The 18,681-nt window shown below is 38.3% G+C and overlaps 1 protein-coding gene across 6 annotated transcripts in view; it reads right to left on the reverse strand.

Moving 5' to 3' along the window:
• The window catches only part of PPFIBP1 (PPFIA binding protein 1), a 208,328-nt gene that overhangs the window by 12,390 nt on the left and 177,257 nt on the right, over positions 1 to 18,681 (reverse strand). For 4 of the 6 annotated variants that reach the window (XM_027844331.1, XM_027844330.1, XM_027844332.1 and 1 more), the window contains 6 exons: positions 11,741 to 11,856; positions 10,600 to 10,656; positions 4,827 to 4,887; positions 4,414 to 4,443; positions 2,798 to 2,969; positions 1,096 to 1,128 (listed from right to left, as the gene is read on the reverse strand). In XM_027844331.1, coding sequence (XP_027700132.1) covers positions 1,096 to 1,128; positions 2,798 to 2,969; positions 4,414 to 4,443; positions 4,827 to 4,887; positions 10,600 to 10,656; positions 11,741 to 11,856 — 469 coding nt within the window. The remainder of the gene's footprint in view (positions 1 to 1,095; positions 1,129 to 2,797; positions 2,970 to 4,413; positions 4,444 to 4,826; positions 4,888 to 10,599; positions 10,657 to 11,740; positions 11,857 to 18,681) is intronic. The other 2 variants (XM_027844334.1, XM_027844335.1) reach the window with 1 other exon arrangement.

Consider the following 18,681-nt stretch of genomic DNA (forward strand, 5'->3'; position numbering starts at 1 on the left):
GGCAAAAGAGGGTCAGGTCGGGGCCTTCCTCTCTTCCCTCTGACCCCTGGCCCCAACACACACAGCAGTGCTCAGTCTGGCTACCAAAAAATATAGCATGAGATAGGTCATTTGGCTTTTCTTGAGTATATATGTCCTACTTCTGCCCTGATCTATAAACAGAGATGGGAATGTTTACACATGAAAACAGGGACATCCTGGGAGAAAACAAAGAAAGCTTTTAGTTCTTCCTCTGCAGCTGAAGTAGGTTAAGGGGTACCCCTAGAACAGATTATCTTTGTCCTCCTCAGTTATAGTAGTCCAATCTCATTTTTATTCTTTATTTTTCTTTTTCTAGTGACTTGCTACTTGAGAGTCAAGGTAGCTTTCCTGCTATTCTCTCCCCAATTCTACTTCTTTTTGTGATAAAATATTTGTCTTCTAAGATCTTTTCAGACCCACTGAAGTAAGCTGATTACTCATCTCACAAGTTTTCTTCAAAAATCCCTCAAAAGTACTACAATAATTCATCCTCTAAAAGATCTGAGATAAGCCTAAAAGTTATCAGCTGTGAGATTTTCCAAAGACTTCTTCTCTTTTCAGCTGACAATATTCCTTCAGAAAGTCAAATACAAGGAAAAGATCACAGAGCCACAGAGGCAAAATGTTTAATAGTTAATAATTTCTCTTCTCATTAAGGAAGGATGTTTTTGGTGACAGTAATGAATGCATAATGATATCTAAGCTACTAAGCACCCAAGATGGAGAAAACATGGAGATAAAGCTGTTAAAGGCTACCTAATTGCACATTACTCTCCTACATTACCACCTTCTGAGAAGAAGAGTGAGCTTCTAAGTCATCACAAGTACACTCACAAGAGCTCTCATTAGTATAGGTTATAATGGAACAGAAGAGTAGGCTTGAAGCTGTGGGCGAGGGTTAAATAGAAAATTCCTTTTAGTAAGAGGTGGGTAGAAATAAAAATCTCAGCGCGAAGAATCTTATTTTCTGATTACTGCCAGCCTACTTTCTAGCAATTGCACTGGCCAAAATCAGAGGTTAGCTACATTCAAAGGCACGGCACTGGCACAGGCTGGCATGCAGAAGTACTATACCTAACGTAGGTGCACTTGCACTTCGGCTACGATCTTCAGATATCCCAACAATGCATAAAATCACACGCAGCCCAGTGGCAGAGAGCACGAGGAATAACAAAATAAAATACAAATCAAAACTCCTACTGGCAAAATTCATACCATGGGAAGGAAAGTACAATAAATGCATGCCCGCTTGTTCTCTCCCCACCCTCCATATAGCACTGATGTTATATGGAAAATTTTGTTAAAATGAACAACATAAGGTTACTTTATTTACCACCAAAATGGATGTGAAATGGTTTATGATGAAAAGAGAAAAAGCCTTTAGATATATTCTTCTTCTATTTGATCTCAAAAGTTTAAATCACAAAGAAGGAAGTAGGTTAAAAGGCTTATACACTGTTGAATTGTCACAGCATCTCTCTAGAGTCCTTTTTTTTTTTTTTAAGGCAATTGGGGTTAAGTGACTTGCCCAGGGTCACACAGCTAGTAAGTTTCAAGTGCTTGGTCTGAGGCCACACTTGAACTCAGGTCCTCCTGACTTCAGGGCCAGTGCTCTATCCACTGCGCCACCTAGCTGCCCCTCTCTAGAGTTATTTTCAAAGAACAATACTTTGAATTTCGGCATAGATTGACAAACTAATATCTCCTTTGTTTGACTTACTCATTTCTATTTCTGTGCTATTTTTCTGCTATTTGTAAAGATTATATTGTATCTAAATACTCACTGACTTATAATTTTAAAGAAAAAAAATCTTTACAATTGCAGGGTTAGACATATACCTCAAGGAGGTCAAGATACATAAACGTGTGTGTGTGAGGTATATCATACATAGATACATACATACATATATGCATGTGTGTACGTGTGTGTACCTTTAAGTATATTGTATGCTGTTGTTCAGTGGTGTCTGACTGTTCATGCCCCCATTTGGAGTCTTCTTGGTAAAGATACTGGAGGGGTTTGCCATTTCCTTCTCCAGCTCATTTTATAGATGAGGAAACTGACAGGGTTAAGTGACTTATCCATGGTTACATAGCTACTAAATGTTTGAGACCTAGCTGCCCCCTTTGTATGTTTCTTATATGTATGTATGTATGTATCATATATATTGAGAGATCCCCTATATACTAAAATATTCATAGTAACTACTTTTTGCAGTAGCAAAGAATTAGAAACAAAATGGATGTCCATTAATTGGGGAATGACAAAACAAACTGTGATAGATGAATGTCATAGAATATTATTCCACCATAAGAAATGATGAATATGAGGAATTCAGAGGAACATGGAAAGACATGCTAAGAGTCAAGTAAGCAGAATTAGGAAAACAAAATACACAATTACTACAACAATGTAAATGTGGGAAAATAAACTTGATATTGTTTAATTATAATGACCGAGCTTGGCCCTGGAGAAAAGTGGGGAAATATCTCTCCTTTCATTAAAGAGGCAGCAGATTGTGTGTGTGTGGAATACGCCCTCAGTCATGGTGAGTGTATTTATTTGCTGGCTATGCTGAACCATTTTCTTTCATCTTTGTTTTAAGAGAAGAGTATCTGGGCAGAGAACTGATTCTTTTGGAAAGAACTGTGATTTAGAAGCAAAAGACATCAATAGAACCTCACTCCTCTGTATGTACCATCAGGTTTACATGACCCAAACATCCATGGATGCAAAGAAGACTTAGGAACAGATGTTTATTTTGCCCCTACATACCCAGGTTTGGTGCACTTGCTGTCCTCTTGTTGTTTTTAATCTTAAAAAAGCCCCGTCCAAAGGACGATCGGGCTTTTCGAGTGCCAAAGGCATTGTCATCTGCTGAAGGGCCAGGTCCTTGGACTTTGGGAGGGAGGCTTCCAAATTTGCTGATTTGCCCAGGAGGTACTGTCTAAAGAAGTGAGAAAATAAAATCAAACTCACTAGTACAGAATGTCAAATATACTGCTAAGATGTTAAAAAGCTGATTTTGAAAGCCAATGAAGAAAATGTTATTTTCATTGGATCCCAGAATACAGGTAGGTTAGTTTTCTTTCCATGGTAATAGTTTACTCTACCATATTAGGACACTAGTACATAATTCAATGTCTGAACGTACTCCAATTCAGTAAATCATGCTTCAACATTAACATCAAAATCATTCATCTCTGGCTGACCTAGCCACTGGGATTTCTCTTTCCTCTTCCATGCCATCTGATCAGCAGATTTCTTACCAACTGAGACACAGAGGGCAGGCAAGCCAGCCTAGCTGGCAAAGCACCACGAGACAGGAGGCAGCACGTATCAGGCAAGTTAAATTACAATCACCATGTTGACCACCAGTTCCCTCAGATCCCGATGGAGTCAGCCCATGACCATGAACTTTGGGAATAGCTATGCTTCCCATTTAGGACCCTCAGCCATCACCATGGAAAGCAACTTGAGACGCCGCCTGGCCACTCCAGCTGCTCCAGTCATAGCTAGAAAAGAAAGCTCTTGCTACCAAAAACGTGGGCACTGTCAAAAGGTTCAACACCACAAAGAGATCCCCAAGGACCATGGGACTTTTCTATCTGATACAGATGAAAGCTTTGGTATGTGTTGTCTACCCCATCAGAATACAAGTTCTTTCAGAGCAAAGGACTATCTTTCTATTTGTATCCCCTGCATTTAACACAGTGCTTTGCACCTAGTAAGCATTTGATAAATGTTTCAGTCATTCATTCACTATTCATTCATCTTCCCCCAACACTTCTGCTCCGTTTCTGCAGACAGACACCACTCTTCCTATTCCTGTTTCCCCCATACAGCTGCTTCTCTAAACCTTTTCCACTACCCCCTCCCTTCAGTGTTAAAAATGACTTGTTGCACAATCCCCCATTCCTTCAAACCTGGAAATAGAGCGCTCTAGGAAGATTGTTAGGCCTTACTTCATAGCCACATAAAGCTTTTTTATAAAACAATTATAAATACTACTGGACCAAGGATTAACATCAGGGATAAACTAGAAATTGAGTAACTCATGATAGCTAAATTTAACATGCAAAGGACACATGGACTTTGGGAATATCTCTACTGAAAATGGTCATATAAGAGCCAGTGGAGATGGGGGGAAGTGTGGGGTTTGTGAAATCTCCACAAGGAAGCCCAGTTATGCTCAATCTAAACATGATGATATGAGCACATGTTTGGTTTCCATGATGATATTTAAAATTGTCCAAGTACAAGATCGTTCCTCCCCCCACCCCCGTCTCCAATTTAACTTTTTAACAAAAGTGTTTGCCTCCTGACCCTTTCGAGCTTATTAAATTAATTCCTTTACTTATCCGTTATACTAAGCCAGGTCATAAAATCACCTCTGGAGGCTTCTGAAGAGGCTCCTTTTCCTGTATGAAGAGGAAAACAAATAGTATTAGAAAAAAGCATGCAATTCTCAGCATTCATTGTATAGAATCCCACCGACAGAACTTATCTTCTACACCTCTGTGCTACAGATCAACAAAATCCCCAGTAGTGTTTCTAATAAAGTGCCTGAAAGACATGTTTCTTCCTTCAATGGGTAAGAAAGCTTGCTGAAAGTATTGCTTTCAACTTCCCTCCTTCCACATAAATGAGTGACTGTCCATATTCATACCTGCTAACCCTCTCATTAACTCAGGTACAAGGCAGGGAAGGGGCGACACTAAAGATACCCCGTGTAGCTTGCACTTCTAAAATGGGAAGAATATTACTCTTTTCAGGAAATAAGAGAAACTATTGAGGAACCAACCGTTTCAGATACTTCTTTCTTCAAACTGCCCAGACTGCTGGATTTTTGCAGAGTTGAAGATCTAAAAATAACCAAAAATACAAATAGAAGAGATCAAATAACAAATCTCGTAACAGTATCTTTTCTCTTCTCATGTAAAACATCATGAAAAAAACCTTAAAACTGTATGTGGGCTAGAGAAATTCTGAAATTGGGAATTTACTATGTATTTAATTTAGTTATAACACTTAGCTTTTCGTTAAAGCTTCTTATTAACAGGGACTGGTTGGCAAATCCTCCTGCCAAATGTCTCATATATCATGAACATTTCAGAATGTCTAGAAAAGGCCTTGAGATAACCTTTCCAATGTTACTATCTAGAAGTAAATTAGTATGTACAATTATAATTTCTATTGATTATAAATGTATTTGAAGCATAGAAGAGTGGACCTGGAATCAAGAGGACCTAGAGGTGGATTGATTCTCTTCTGAGGAAGAAAAGTTAGGGTAAAAGGAGGAATCCACTTATATAGAAAGGGGGTAGAAAAGGATAGAACTTGCTATATATATATATATATATATATAAAACACATTCAAATCACATCATATTAATATAATTATTAATCATTATACATTATACATTATTATAATATAATACGATATTATAATAATTATAATTATATATTAGTATAATAATATTAATAATAATACATTGTAATATATTCTATACATTATATATAATATATGTTATATATTTAAATTATATTTAAGTTAAATATATAAATATATATGCAGAGTGTGAAAGGGGTGGGAGAAAATATGCATTTATTAAGCACCCCTAGGTGCTTACGGATCTTATAAAACTATAAAATTATTTGATCTTCACAATAACCCAATGATATAGATGTCGTCATTATCCCTACTTTACAGTTGAGGGAACTGAGGTAGAATTTAAGTGATTTGCCCAAACAGCTGGTATCTGAGGCCAGATGAGTATATGAACATGGAAGAAATGGTGGAAGAAGGAACATTAGAAGAACCTTCCTTTTATCTGAAGCAAATAATTGAACATAGTTTGGTATAGAAATACACCAAACTCAACAGAGAAATAAGTGAGGATGGGAGGGGGAACCTGAAATGGAAGATAATTCCAGTGAAGGAAGCAAAACAAACTTCCTGACTCTGAAAAGGGGATGATGTATAAAAAAAAAGGAAAGTACTAGAATTGACAGGGGGTATCCATTAATGGCTGAACAAACTGTGGTATACGAATGTAATGTAAAGAAAGAAACAATGGGGGAAGCTAGGTGGCGCAGTGGATAGAACACCGGCCCTGAAGTCAGGAGGACCTGAGTTCAAATCCGGCCTCAGACCAAACACTTGACACTTACTAGCCATGTGACCCTGGGCAAGTCACTTAACCCCAATTGCCTAAAAATAAAAAAAGAAAAAAATTTAAAAAAAAAAAAAAAAGAAAGAAACAATGAAAGAGATGATTCCAGAAAATCTTGGATAGGATGAACTGATGCAGTGATTGAGCTGAATTAGAACAATTCAAGCAAGAACAACATTGTAAAGAAACTGATCAAGTTATGACCAATCATGTCTCAAGAGGATGTATAATGAAGCATGTCATTCACCCTCTGAGAGAGAGGTGAAGGGTTCAAGGTGCAGGGAAAAAAATATATACATTGTTCAACATGGCCATTATGTGGATTAATTTTGCTTGACGATGTTTATTTGTTATAAGGTAATTTTTTCTTTCCTGTTGAATTTTTTCAAATTGGAAGAGAGATTGGGAGAAGAGATTTAGCAATAGAGATACACATGCAAAAGAGGACTGTTGAAACATTTTTTTAAATGCACAGAAAAGAACAGTCAAAAGTTCAGAGAGAAGCACTAACGAGTAGGAGAGTTTTAAAAGTAATGTGGGCAATTTATTGTATAGTTTTTAAAAGCAGCATAAAATAGAAATCTAGTTTCGTGGACAAGTCCCATTTTGTGTTTTGATGTGTATGTTTCCATAACTCCTCATTGATTTTATTCTTCTGTTCAAGTAGTCAGCAGGATACTCTGACAAGATCACTTCTGTTTCTCCCTCCTCCTTTATATTTCACCCACTTACTCTGCTTCATATTTCCATCATCTGATTTATTGGATTTCCTCACAAACACATCTTCCTTTTATACAGCAGTACTGATCCCCTTTCATATCTTGTTTATCTTTTTCTTTTAAAAATGTTAGATCTCCCATTATTTACTATAAAAATCATTTAATTCTAGAGAGCAAAAATAACACCTTCAATGATTTCCATTTAAGTGATAGGATTGGATTTAGAACCAAAAGACCTGGGTTCATGTCCCAGTTCTATTTAATAGCTTGGTGATTTGAGGTAACGTCTTTATCTCCCCTAGCTTCAGTTTCCTCATCTGTAAAAATGGAGATCATAGTTTGCACTGCCTGCCTCATAGGGTTACTGTATAAAATTGTTGTCAGATCTAGCTGACCTGCCCCAAACTCTCTGCTGACCTCCCATCTGCCTCTCAGACATCTTCAACTGGATGTCCAGTAGACCTCTTAAACTAAACATGTCCGAAACAGCAATCAGTATACTTCCCCCTGAACCCTCTCTGCCTCCTACCTTCCCTATTACTGTAGAGGTGAACACCACACTCCCAGGCTCACAACCTAGAAGTTATCTTCAATTCTTCACTATCTCTCTATATCCTCCATCTCCAATTTGTTGCCAAGGCTTGTCAATTTTACCATTGCAACGTCTCTTGAATATGCTCCCTTATCTCTTCTGACACTGCCCTCCACTGTGGTATAGGCCCTCATCACCTTACACCTGGACTACTGCAATAGCCTGCTGGTGGATCTGCCTGCCTCAAGTCTCTTCCCACTCCAATCCATCCTCCATTCAGTCACCAAAATGATTTTCCTAAAGAGCAGGTCCAATCATGTCACATACCCCACTCAATAAACTCCAATGCTCTAAACTAGCTCCATCTTACCTTTCCAGTCTTCTTATACCTTATTCTATACCACATACTCATAGATCCATTAACACTGGCTGCTTTGGGCTCAGATTGTTATAATCTAGTTAATGGCTCACTAATGTTCTGACTCCTTAAGAGACTGCCCAATATGATGGATGTTCTAATAAACCTTGTCTTTGGCTGAAAAAAAAAAGGGGGGGGCAGCTAAGTGGCACAGTGGATAGACCACTAGCCCTGAAGTCAGGAGGACCTGAGTTCAAATCCAGCCTCAGACCAAACACTTGACACTTACTAGCTGTGTGATCCTGGGCAAGTCATTTAACCCCAATTGCCTTTAAAAAAACAAAAACAAAAACAAAAAACCACTGGCTGCTTTGCTATTCCATAAACAAGACAGTCCATCTCTCAGCTCTGGGCATTTTCTCTGATTGTCCCCCATGTCTGGAATGTTTTCTCTCCTATTTTCCCCCTACTCCCTTCCTTTAAATCTCAACTAAAATTCTCCCTTCTACAGGAAGTCTTTCCCAACCTCTCTTAATGCTAGAGCCTTCCCTTTATTATTTCCTGTTTATTCTGTACATAGCTTGCTTTGTATATATTTGTTTGTATGTAGTATCCCCCCATTAGATTGTGAGCTCCCTGTGAACAGGGACTATCTTTTGCCTCTTTTTGCATACCCAGAGCTTAGCATAGTGCCTAGCCTGGCACACAGTAGGTGCATAATAAATGTTTATTTATAAAAGATTCATAAATGTTTGAATTATATTGTTTCATTTAATCAAATCCCCTTATTTTACAGAATAATAATTTTGAAAAAATTATAAAGTATTACAAGTAAGCTATTATTAATAATACTATATTGATTCAATAAATGGATTAATCTTAAAAATCATTAATCTTATGAATCCCAATTGTGATATTTTTCCTAATCACTGAAGATACAAATCATATGGAGAGCAGTCATAAGAGCAAAAACTGAACCCCAGTGACCCTGGCCATGTTGCTGGCTTTCCACTTTTGCCCAAATGGAATTAAATTCTCCTGTAATGTTTCATCCAATGTCACATTTTCAAAGAAATATTTTATGATGTTGGTGAACATGCCTGTTTACAGCTGTCTAAGCAATATCCATGAGGCACATGGGTAGATATATTGATCTTCAAATTCAAAGAAGATAAATCACTTATGACCAAGATCATAAAGCTTAAGTGGCAGAGCCAGGAATAGAATCAAGGTCTTCTATTTAAGTCTGGTGTACTTTCCAACATACTAAACCATTTTTTTTAACTTTTAATTTTTTTTATTTTTAGGCAATTGGGGTTAAATGACTTGCCCAGGGTCACACAGCTAGTAAATGTCAAGTGTTTGGTCTGAGGCCGGATTTGAACTCAGGTCCTCCTGACTTCAGGGCCGGTACTCTATCCATTGCACCACCTAGCTGCCCCTATGCTAAACCATTTTTAAGGGAATAATTTGTTCTGCAAAATAGTCCCTGGATGTCCACAAAAGGGGTGACTACTATTCTGGTCAAGCATTCAGCATGGACCCAGAAGGCAGAGTGGAGCATTGGCAGTCTAACAGGCAGAAAGAGTGCCAAGTCAAAGAAAAGGAACTACAGAATTGTGTAAAATAGAGACACTCAGATGGTATTTTATTCAACAACAGGACAAGCTACTGATTCTATCTATGCCACCTCTATCCCCTCCAGATATTCTGATGAAATTAACAAAGAGACTTCAGGACCCACCAAGAAGATCTGCTGGAGTTGTTAACTACAGAGAGACTCAGAGACAGAGACAGAGGCAAAAAGAGGAAGGGAAACGGGTGGGGGGAAAAGAAGATAAGAACCAGAGCACAGCACCGAGTCTGGTTAAGAAGCTAAATTCTTTAACGTCGACTGTTGCAGGACAGACCGGGAATGGAAGATAGGGGAAACACAGCAGCTTTTGGTTTAACAGAGTGGCTCGTGGCTGGTTGTTTCAGGACTGGGGATAACTGTAATACCCTTTCCCTCACAGCTTTTCCGAAATTGTGACAAAACTAGCACTCAGAAAGGGAAATTTGGAGAAACCCTATACCAACGCCTAACTTAACTAAGGAGTGGGATAAATGTCCTACTTTGCAGGTCAATGGCAGAAGACATTAAGAACAGGGTATTAAATTTTCTATGGTTGTGTAGCATATGAATGGGTCACCTTATTTGACAATTGAATTCTAGGGGCAGCTAGGTGGCTCAGTGGATAAAGCTCCAGCCTTGGAGTCGGGAGGACCTGAGATCAAATTCAGCCTCTGACACTTACTAGTTGTGTGACCCTGGGCAAGTCGCTTAACCCCTATTATCTCATCCCCCCCCCAAAAAAAGACCTAAGACAATTAAATTCTATCTTTGGAAAAAGACATCCCTTTCACACATCTCAATTAAAAAATGCTTTAGACTTTTATATTATCATTGCTGTTTTCACATTTTTAAAATTAAATAAATGATTAAAATTCAGATTAAAATGAAATGGGTCTCAAATGGATGTATTTATTTTGCCATAAGCTGGCCAGGTAGCTAGAAACTTCATTATCACTCAGCAAGTGGCAATGACATAAGAGGATGTATTTACCACTGATGACTAGACCTGTAAAAAAAAAGTTACCCACACTCTGCTTGGGACTACCAACCAAGGAGGTCAAAAAATATTCACTGTTAAGACATCAAGTTCTTATCTGTATTAATGTTGGTTATATCTGACCTGAGGGGGGAAAAATCTTTTTTTCTCTGAGAAACATTAATTTAAGATATTACTTACAACAGATTATCACACATTTGCACTTCTAAAGCAGCATCAAGAATTGTTTTTTCATCGCTGAAAGGCAAAATAATTTTTAGATTATTACTGGATCTTTTGACTCGGGTCATAAACTAGATCCCACTGTGGAGGAAATGGATAAAATCTGTGCTTTGAGTTTGGGAGAAACACTTTTACCACAGGAAAAAAAAAACAAAAAACCTTAGAGATCAAAAAAAGGGAGCTACCAGGTAATATAAGTAGATATATTCTACTTATATATACTTATATAGAAATACTCTCTGTTGATATTTTATTCAACAACCGGATAAGCCCACTGATAATACCTCCAAGTAGGTCTCCCCCATCCCGTCTAGATATTCTGATGGGATTAACAAGAGACTTTAGGCCCAACCAAGGTCTGATGAGGTAAACCACCCATAAACATCCTCATCAGAATAAACCTGATCTTTGGCAACTCTTGAGAGGCCAAAGTTGGCAAGTTACAACCCCAAGGTTGTCATCCTTCCTCTCCACCCCCCAAATCATCTGGCATCCTGTTTCTATTACTCAACCTTCCAAATAAGGAAAATGGATGTGTAGCCATACCTGACAGGCTCTTTTTGTAGCCTGTAACATTGTCCCAAGGCACTGTAAAACCCTATATGTAGGTGAGTATCTCCCTTTATTCTGAAGAGGAGATGGCCACCTGGCAAAGGCTGATGCTAATTCAACATTTTATCTTTTAAACTTGCATCTGGGTTTATTGACTTCAAATCAAACTGACTAAAGTGGGATGAATTACTCTCCAGGAGGATCTTAGGATCTCCAGGCTGAAGAATTCCCCAACTCCTCTTAACTGTGGCATTTTTATAGAGAGCTGAAATGCTAATAATCTTTACAACTTTTTAAAGGAGAATTAATTGCATGATATCATGATACATGAAATTATGTTTCTATTCTTAGTTATAGTGTTAATTACTTTTTAAAATTTACTTTTTAATTACTTTTAATTTTTAAAATAATTTATATGGAAACATGTTATAAAATGACCTTATTTGTTTCCCCCATAGTTTAAAAATGAAACACAGCCTTTGGAAGACCTAGTCTATCACCATACCAATAGACTTATAATCTAAAGTGTACTTTAAAGGTGACATACTTCACATCAGCTGAAGTCTCTGATTTGGGTGGAGATTTTGACTTGTCAGATGTTTCCAAGTCTTTGGATATTGGTGAAAATGAAGGCATTGAAACTTGCAAGATGCTCATATGGAGCTGTAATATAATCATAAAAAAGAAAAAAAATGTAAATAAAAATATAGCAGTCTATATCAATAAAAAAAAACCCAAATAAGTAGTTAGTAATCAAAATTTTTATTATATTCCATTTGTGGCCAAAGCAATCACAGAATTTGAGACTTGTAAGAGAACAATGATCCCATCTGAATCATAGGTAAAAGGAATCTCCATAGTAACATACCTGACAAAAAGTAATCTAGCTTCTCTTTAAAGAATTCCAATGAGAGATCCCACCACCTCCGAAGGAAGGTCATTCCACTTACGGATAGCTCTAATTTTTAGAAAATTTTTTCTGACATCAACCTAAAGCTTGCCTCTTTGCAAGTTCTACCCATTGTTCCTGGTTCTAGTCTCTGGGGCCAAACCAGAAAATGTCTAAATCCTCTTCATGTAATAGCCTTCAAATACTTGAAGACTTGTACCCCGTGAGTCTTCCCTTCTCCAGGCTAAATCAATTGATCTTCATATGATACGGACTCAAATCACTTAATACAATACCTGGCATATAGCAGGTATTTAATAAATGCTTGTTTCTAAGAGGATTAAATTGATTCTGTATCATTTCTTATTGATCCCATTTATAGTTTATTGATTTTGTCCTGTGATCACCTAAGTCATAGTTCTTTGTTTCTGAACTTAGTTCAGATATTCATCTGGCTTTGTAATGAGTTAATTTTAGAAATCCAGCTGTCTTACTAATCATTGTTATATTCTTGCCTCAAGGAAATCTGTTTTCCTTGTGAAATATGAGTGGATACCAGGGAGCTTGGTTTAGTATTTTTTACACCACACCAAGCTATCCTTCAAGTATGTCTGGTTTGCTAACCAAAAAAGTCTGGCACAATATCTCTTGACTTTGCACATAGACTCAATCAATGAACATTTCTTAGTCATAGGATAGAAGTAGGGGGCTGTTGTTAGCTCTCATTCCCAACTTCCAACCAATCATATTGTCCCCCATGCCTCAACTAAGTAGCCAGTCACGTTGTCCTCAGCTCCATGATGTTACCTACACTGTTCTTTGTTCTAACCTTGTAAAAATGAGTTAAATATTCACCTCAGAGTCTTTGGCCTAGAAACTGAGGCAGTCAAAGACCTATTCTGTTGGTAGGTTCCAGCCCTACTAATAAAATGTTATCTTGCTCAGAGAAACTTGACTCAGTTTACCATTGTTGAATTTTACTTTCAATATTTCTTTTCCTTTATTTTTATAATATATTGTAGACAGAGCACTAGTGTGCACTATATAAAAATGGGGGTTAATTTTATTTATACATACACACACATACAATATGGAATATTATATATATATATGTGTGTGTATAAATAAAATAATATGCATAAATGTACAAATAAAATAACATATAATATGGTGGGAAATATATAAATATGGAAAATATATAAATATAGAGGGAAAATATTTTTAAAGCATTAGTATAATAAAGAGAAAAGTATACAAAAATTTTAGACAAATGGTAGGAAAAGGAAAATTAAAACTAATGCTAAATGGAAACACATGAAACCCGATTTGAAAGCAGAGGAGAATAATGTCAGTAATATAATAAAAAATGAGATAAAATTTCAAGGAAAAAGAAATCTAGTAATTTGTAATAGAATCAGTCTGAATTCCAAGATATTTGTGAGCTATTGGAGATTCAGAAAACTGAAAAGATCAAAATGGGGGTGGTGCGTGTAAAGACAAGAAACTGAAGAAACAACTCTTCTCCAAGGTACTAAGAAATTTGTAATGACTTTCAAGCTTAATTTCATAAATATTGGTACTATGCCATGGATTGATAAAAGAAAGTACGATGGTATTTTTCCATGTAGATAATTTTGAGATGCATTCAGTTAGACTAATGTTACTGGATTAATGGCAGTAAGTTTTACTTTACATTTTATATTTTAAATGTTCATAAGATTGTTTTATATTGATGCTATGTTTACAAGCTTCTACCACTAAAAACATTATAAAGCTGTGTTGTTAAAATTTGGGAATAATACCTAGAATGTGGTGCATTAAGGAGTTCTATCCTCTTTGATGTGAATGCTATATATGCTGATGAATTAGAGCTATGTTATAGTGGAAATGTTTGTCTGGAGAACATGGTGCTCCTGGTTAGTGAATGTATAAACATTATTTCATAATCTATCAACAGCTGATTTTTGGTAAACAGTATAAAAACCTTTGAGAGGTAAAAAAAAAAAAATTAAAGAACAACTAAGTGTTCAGCAAGCATTAAGTGATCATGATCAGGTTAGGATCACAACCCAAGTCATTAACTGAACTGAGATAAGACTCCTTCCCCTTAACCTTAAGATACAGAATCCTAGCTTTAGACTTGAAAGGCACCTCAAAGATTATCAAACCCAAACCTCTAATTTTACAGATAAGGTAACTGAGTCTCAGGGAAGTTAAGCAACTTGCCCAAGGTCACAAAGGTAGTAAGCGCCAGAGGTGGGATTTGAATTCAAGTCTTCTGACTCCGAAGCCAATGTTCTTTCCACTAAACTTGAGGTTCCATTAAACCTCTGAAATTTGAGAAAAATTTTATAAATAAACTTGCCTTTGGGACAGTAGTTCTGGGGGGAGGGGTTGGTTTGTCACTCTCACACCCCAAATACAACTTATAGAAACAGGAGATATAGGTAGAAGATGGGAAAATCAGGACACAAGAACTGGGCAAAGAGACCGAAAGAACTTGAGAACCAAGTGTGGAAGTAAACAGTTGCTCAGATATAAGCAACAAGAGAGAGCCAATCTGGAGATATGGACTGTGCTATGTATGATCCAAGGCAAAGTGAGTGCCAGGATCCACACCTCCCTGGCAACGAAAGCCGGTGACCTCCTTTCGCCTCCTAGCCATTTTCCCCTATTAGCTGGGCCTGCAAGTTTATCAGTTCCTTATTTGTCTCTGTCAACTTAAATCTCAATTGCCTACTATAAAGCCCTGGCGGCCAACAGAAACGTTAAGTGTGTATATGTGTTTTATTTTGAGCTTACAAACAGAGAGAGAGGATAAGAGAGAGTGTGTACTTGTACTGGAGAGATTTTCAGTTTCCAGCCAAGAGTGGATGGGCTAGATTTAAAGGGTAAGCTACTCTTTTAAGGGAGGAGGAAGATCCAGTACCCAGGAGGTGGAGGAGAAGGGAGGGCACAGAAAAACCCTCTTCCACTTTTGCGGAAGCACAGCTTTCTTTCCATTCCCTTCCCACTTTGGGGAGTGGCTTATCTGTCATAACTAATCTGCCAAAAAATGAAAGTAAACTTACATATATAGCTTGCTGATCTCACTAGCGTGTAATTTATTTCTGGGAGTATCTGAATGTGAATTGACAGGCCAGAATTGTAGAGTTTAACACTTTGTCCTAATTGCTCCCCCAGATCTTCTCCTGCTGATCAAATCTTTGGTTTCCCTACAATAAAGGAATGTTTTTGCTCTTTCTCTTAAGCTTACATAAAATACACAAATAGTTAGCATTTCTGCTGGCTAACAGGATTTTATAGTGGGTAAATCAGATCTAAATCTAAAATCTGAATCTTTATCTGAAAGCAACAGATGAGGAACTGATAAGATTACATATCTGGCTCATGAGAAAAGGAAAAGGATCTTTCTTCAGTTAGGCTCTCAAATCTAGTCTCTTTTGGTAGCTGTATATTTGAATGCTATGTTCTAGTTCCTTTTTCCTCTTTGCCTGGCCCAAATTTCTTCTGTTTCTCCCAAAACTCCTTTTTTCAAGGTTGGGGGAGGAATTGGTGAGTCAACCCCACCCCATAATCTCTGCTCCAAAGGCAGGTTATGCTAAATTATATTCTGAAAAACACCGGCTCAGATTCTTAAAATGTGGCCCACTTGCATTAGTGATACAAATGCTTAGATTTTAAGAGTCTGGTCAATATGGTAGATTCCTAAAACCTCGGAAACCCCCTCCCCCCAATCGATGTTCTAATAAACCTTGTCTCTGACTGAAAGAAGGCTTGGGTCGAATTTATTCAGGCAGGACCCGCGTCTCTTGCTGTCACTATTTCAGGATCCCAGAACCTCTAAATCTCAATATAGGGTTCCCTAAATCTCAACATTTTGGTGGCCCATATGGGGAAGCTGCCTAACTCCAAGCTCTTCTCCTGCCAAGACTGAAAGGTACGTAAGCCTCCCCCCTCTTTCTTGCCCTGTGATTGGGGTCACTCTCCAAGCACCAAGCTTGGAGGTGCTTTTTGGGCAGACAGTTACAAGGCTGTCTCACACTCGACCTGACACTCTCAGGCTCTCAGTCCACCAGTCTGGTTCAAGGCCATGGACCTGGGTACACCTGCCGCAGCGTAGAGGACAAGGACAGATGCCCTATGTGGAAGAGTATGCCCAATTCCGTCAATTCTCTGGATGCTAGGGAATTGCAAAAACTGCAGGTGCTTTTTGGTTCCCTGAGGTTTATTTATTCCCTCCCCTCTATACCCCTGGATCCTCCTTCACAGAAGCTACAGGGAAAAGTTAGAAAAGCTAAAAACATCTTGCAAATTCTGGAGGTTTTGTGATCGATCATTAAGGTCATTGATCATTAAGGTCATTATCACTCATTGAAACACCTTACAACTCTGGTCACTCCTATTGTCTTCCCTTGAGTCAAGAGGGTTTATCTCTGTTAACCCCTCTCATAGGGGAAGAGAGTTTCACCCTTCCCTCCCCCCACCTTCAAATTTGCCCTCCCCCCACCTGGGGAAAGGAAGGTGGGGGGAGAGGCAGCAGCTAAAGCATGAACCCCACTGGCAATGGGGTTGGGCCCTATGGCAACCTTTGCCTGGCAGCATCACGCACATTCAACACATCCTGTTCACCTCCTCCCACCTCACCTCCCAGCAGCCGTGGGGAGAGAGGGAAGGGGGATGGGTCAAGATAAAGAAGCCAGCCAGCCTCTGAACTTGGGTAAGCCCACTCTTTTAAAGTGGTAGTTTTAACTGTTAGTGATGAAAAGTAATTTGGAAATGCATTTAACAAAACTGAAGTCACCTGATTGCTAACGGGTTTGTTTCAAGCTTCAAATTGGTAAACTTTTTGTATCAGTTATGTCAAGCAAACTTTTCATAATTTGGTTACAGCTAAAACAATTTGACTATTGTTGATTATTGTTTTAATGTGTAAACCTGCCAAAAAGCTTGGTTTGGGTTATGGCTTGCTGAGAATCTGCAAGTGTATAGAAATACTCTCCAATGACTGGCTTTTTACACCAAGACAAATTTAAATTTGAGATGTAAATCCTGGGAAAGTTTTCCCTAAGCTGTGATTAGTGAAACTTGCTGTTTGAGGTAAAAGCTCACAGGACCATAAATTACTTTTTTTTTGAGTTATCTGATGGATCATAATAATCCATCCATAATCAATTGTCAATAATCCACCATTGAGAGAAATGCCACGAGCTACTCAGAGAGAATGTGATACAGTTGGGAAGTCTACATCAGAAAAAGCTGAGAGGACAATTTTAGCCTCAGTCTAAGATGGGATCCTCCTGGCTCAGTTTCCTCATTGTGTTCCTTTAAAAAGGAATGTTACCCACCTGGCTATTCCTGAGACTGGCTATGAGGTGGATTTGATACTGCACAGTTAGAAAACTGTGAATTATCTGAATCCAAACAGAGCTAAGGATGTTTAATCCTGAAATATTTGGGCCCTAAATCTAGTCCCTGCCTTATCCTTTTATAGCAAATTTCTACAATCAGAGCAAATGGTCAATAAAAGATCAATGTAAGTGTGTGAGATCTTGCTGTTTTGACCTGAATGTGTAATCATTCAATACCCCCAAACAACTGAAATTAAATCAGAAACATCTTCAGTTTGGTTTGGGGAGAATTTCAGTGATAACTGAAGTGAAAGTCAGTCTCTTGGCAAATTCATTTGTGTAACTATTGAACCCATGTTGAGGTCTGAGAGGTTTAGATCCCTCAAGGACCAGAGTATAGCACGGGGTCATCTGGAATGAATTCACAGACTCAAGCATTCTTTAAGTCAAGGTGGTGAAGATTTATTGTTACGCTATATAGCAGGCAGAGGTCCTTAAGGAATTCTGCCATGGTGAGCAGAGCTCCTTAGGAAACTTGCAACCTAACAGGAATGATGCTAAATCTCATATAGGAAAAGTAGTGAATTATGTGCCAAGTACGCTAATTAGGTGATAACATACAACTACGTCATTCGCTACTGGAAATTGGGGGGGAGGCATAGAAGAGAGGGTTCTTTTGGTTTTTTTCTGGCTAGGCAATGGGGTTAAGTGACTTGCCCAGGGTCACACAATTAGTAAGTGTTATGTGTCTGAGGCCAGATTTGAACTCAGTTCCTCCTGAATCCAGGGCTGGTGCTCTATCTACTATACCACCTGGCTGCCCCAAAGAGAGGGTTCCTAAAGGGCATATTTTTGGTCTGTTATGTCTGTAACAAGACAGCTTCGGGAGTTGACGTCTATAGTTTGACCTCTGGGTTTTATACAGTACCTGTGGGCATCAGTACATGATAGTTCTGCTGGTACAAGATGGTCCTGTTCATACAAGGGAAATTCTACAGGTCAGCTTGTTCTTGTAGCAGGGAGAGATAGTTTGCCTCACTGGGCTCACTCATGAGTCACTGCCAGAGACACGGTTCTTGGGCTGGAGGGAAACTGTCAGGGATAGTGTTTCTGAAGCTAGGGAGAAATTTGACCTTGGAAATGGGGTCCAAGGACAAGCACCCAAGCACCCCATCACCCAGGGGTGGAAAACTTCTACCAGCAAAAGTGTTACTTAAACTTTTGAAAAAGTAACAAGATCAGATAATC

This window comes from Vombatus ursinus, unplaced genomic scaffold (genome assembly GCF_900497805.2).
Source record: "Vombatus ursinus unplaced genomic scaffold, bare-nosed wombat genome assembly UNPS02014941.1, whole genome shotgun sequence".
Taxonomy (NCBI): domain Eukaryota; kingdom Metazoa; phylum Chordata; class Mammalia; order Diprotodontia; family Vombatidae; genus Vombatus; species Vombatus ursinus.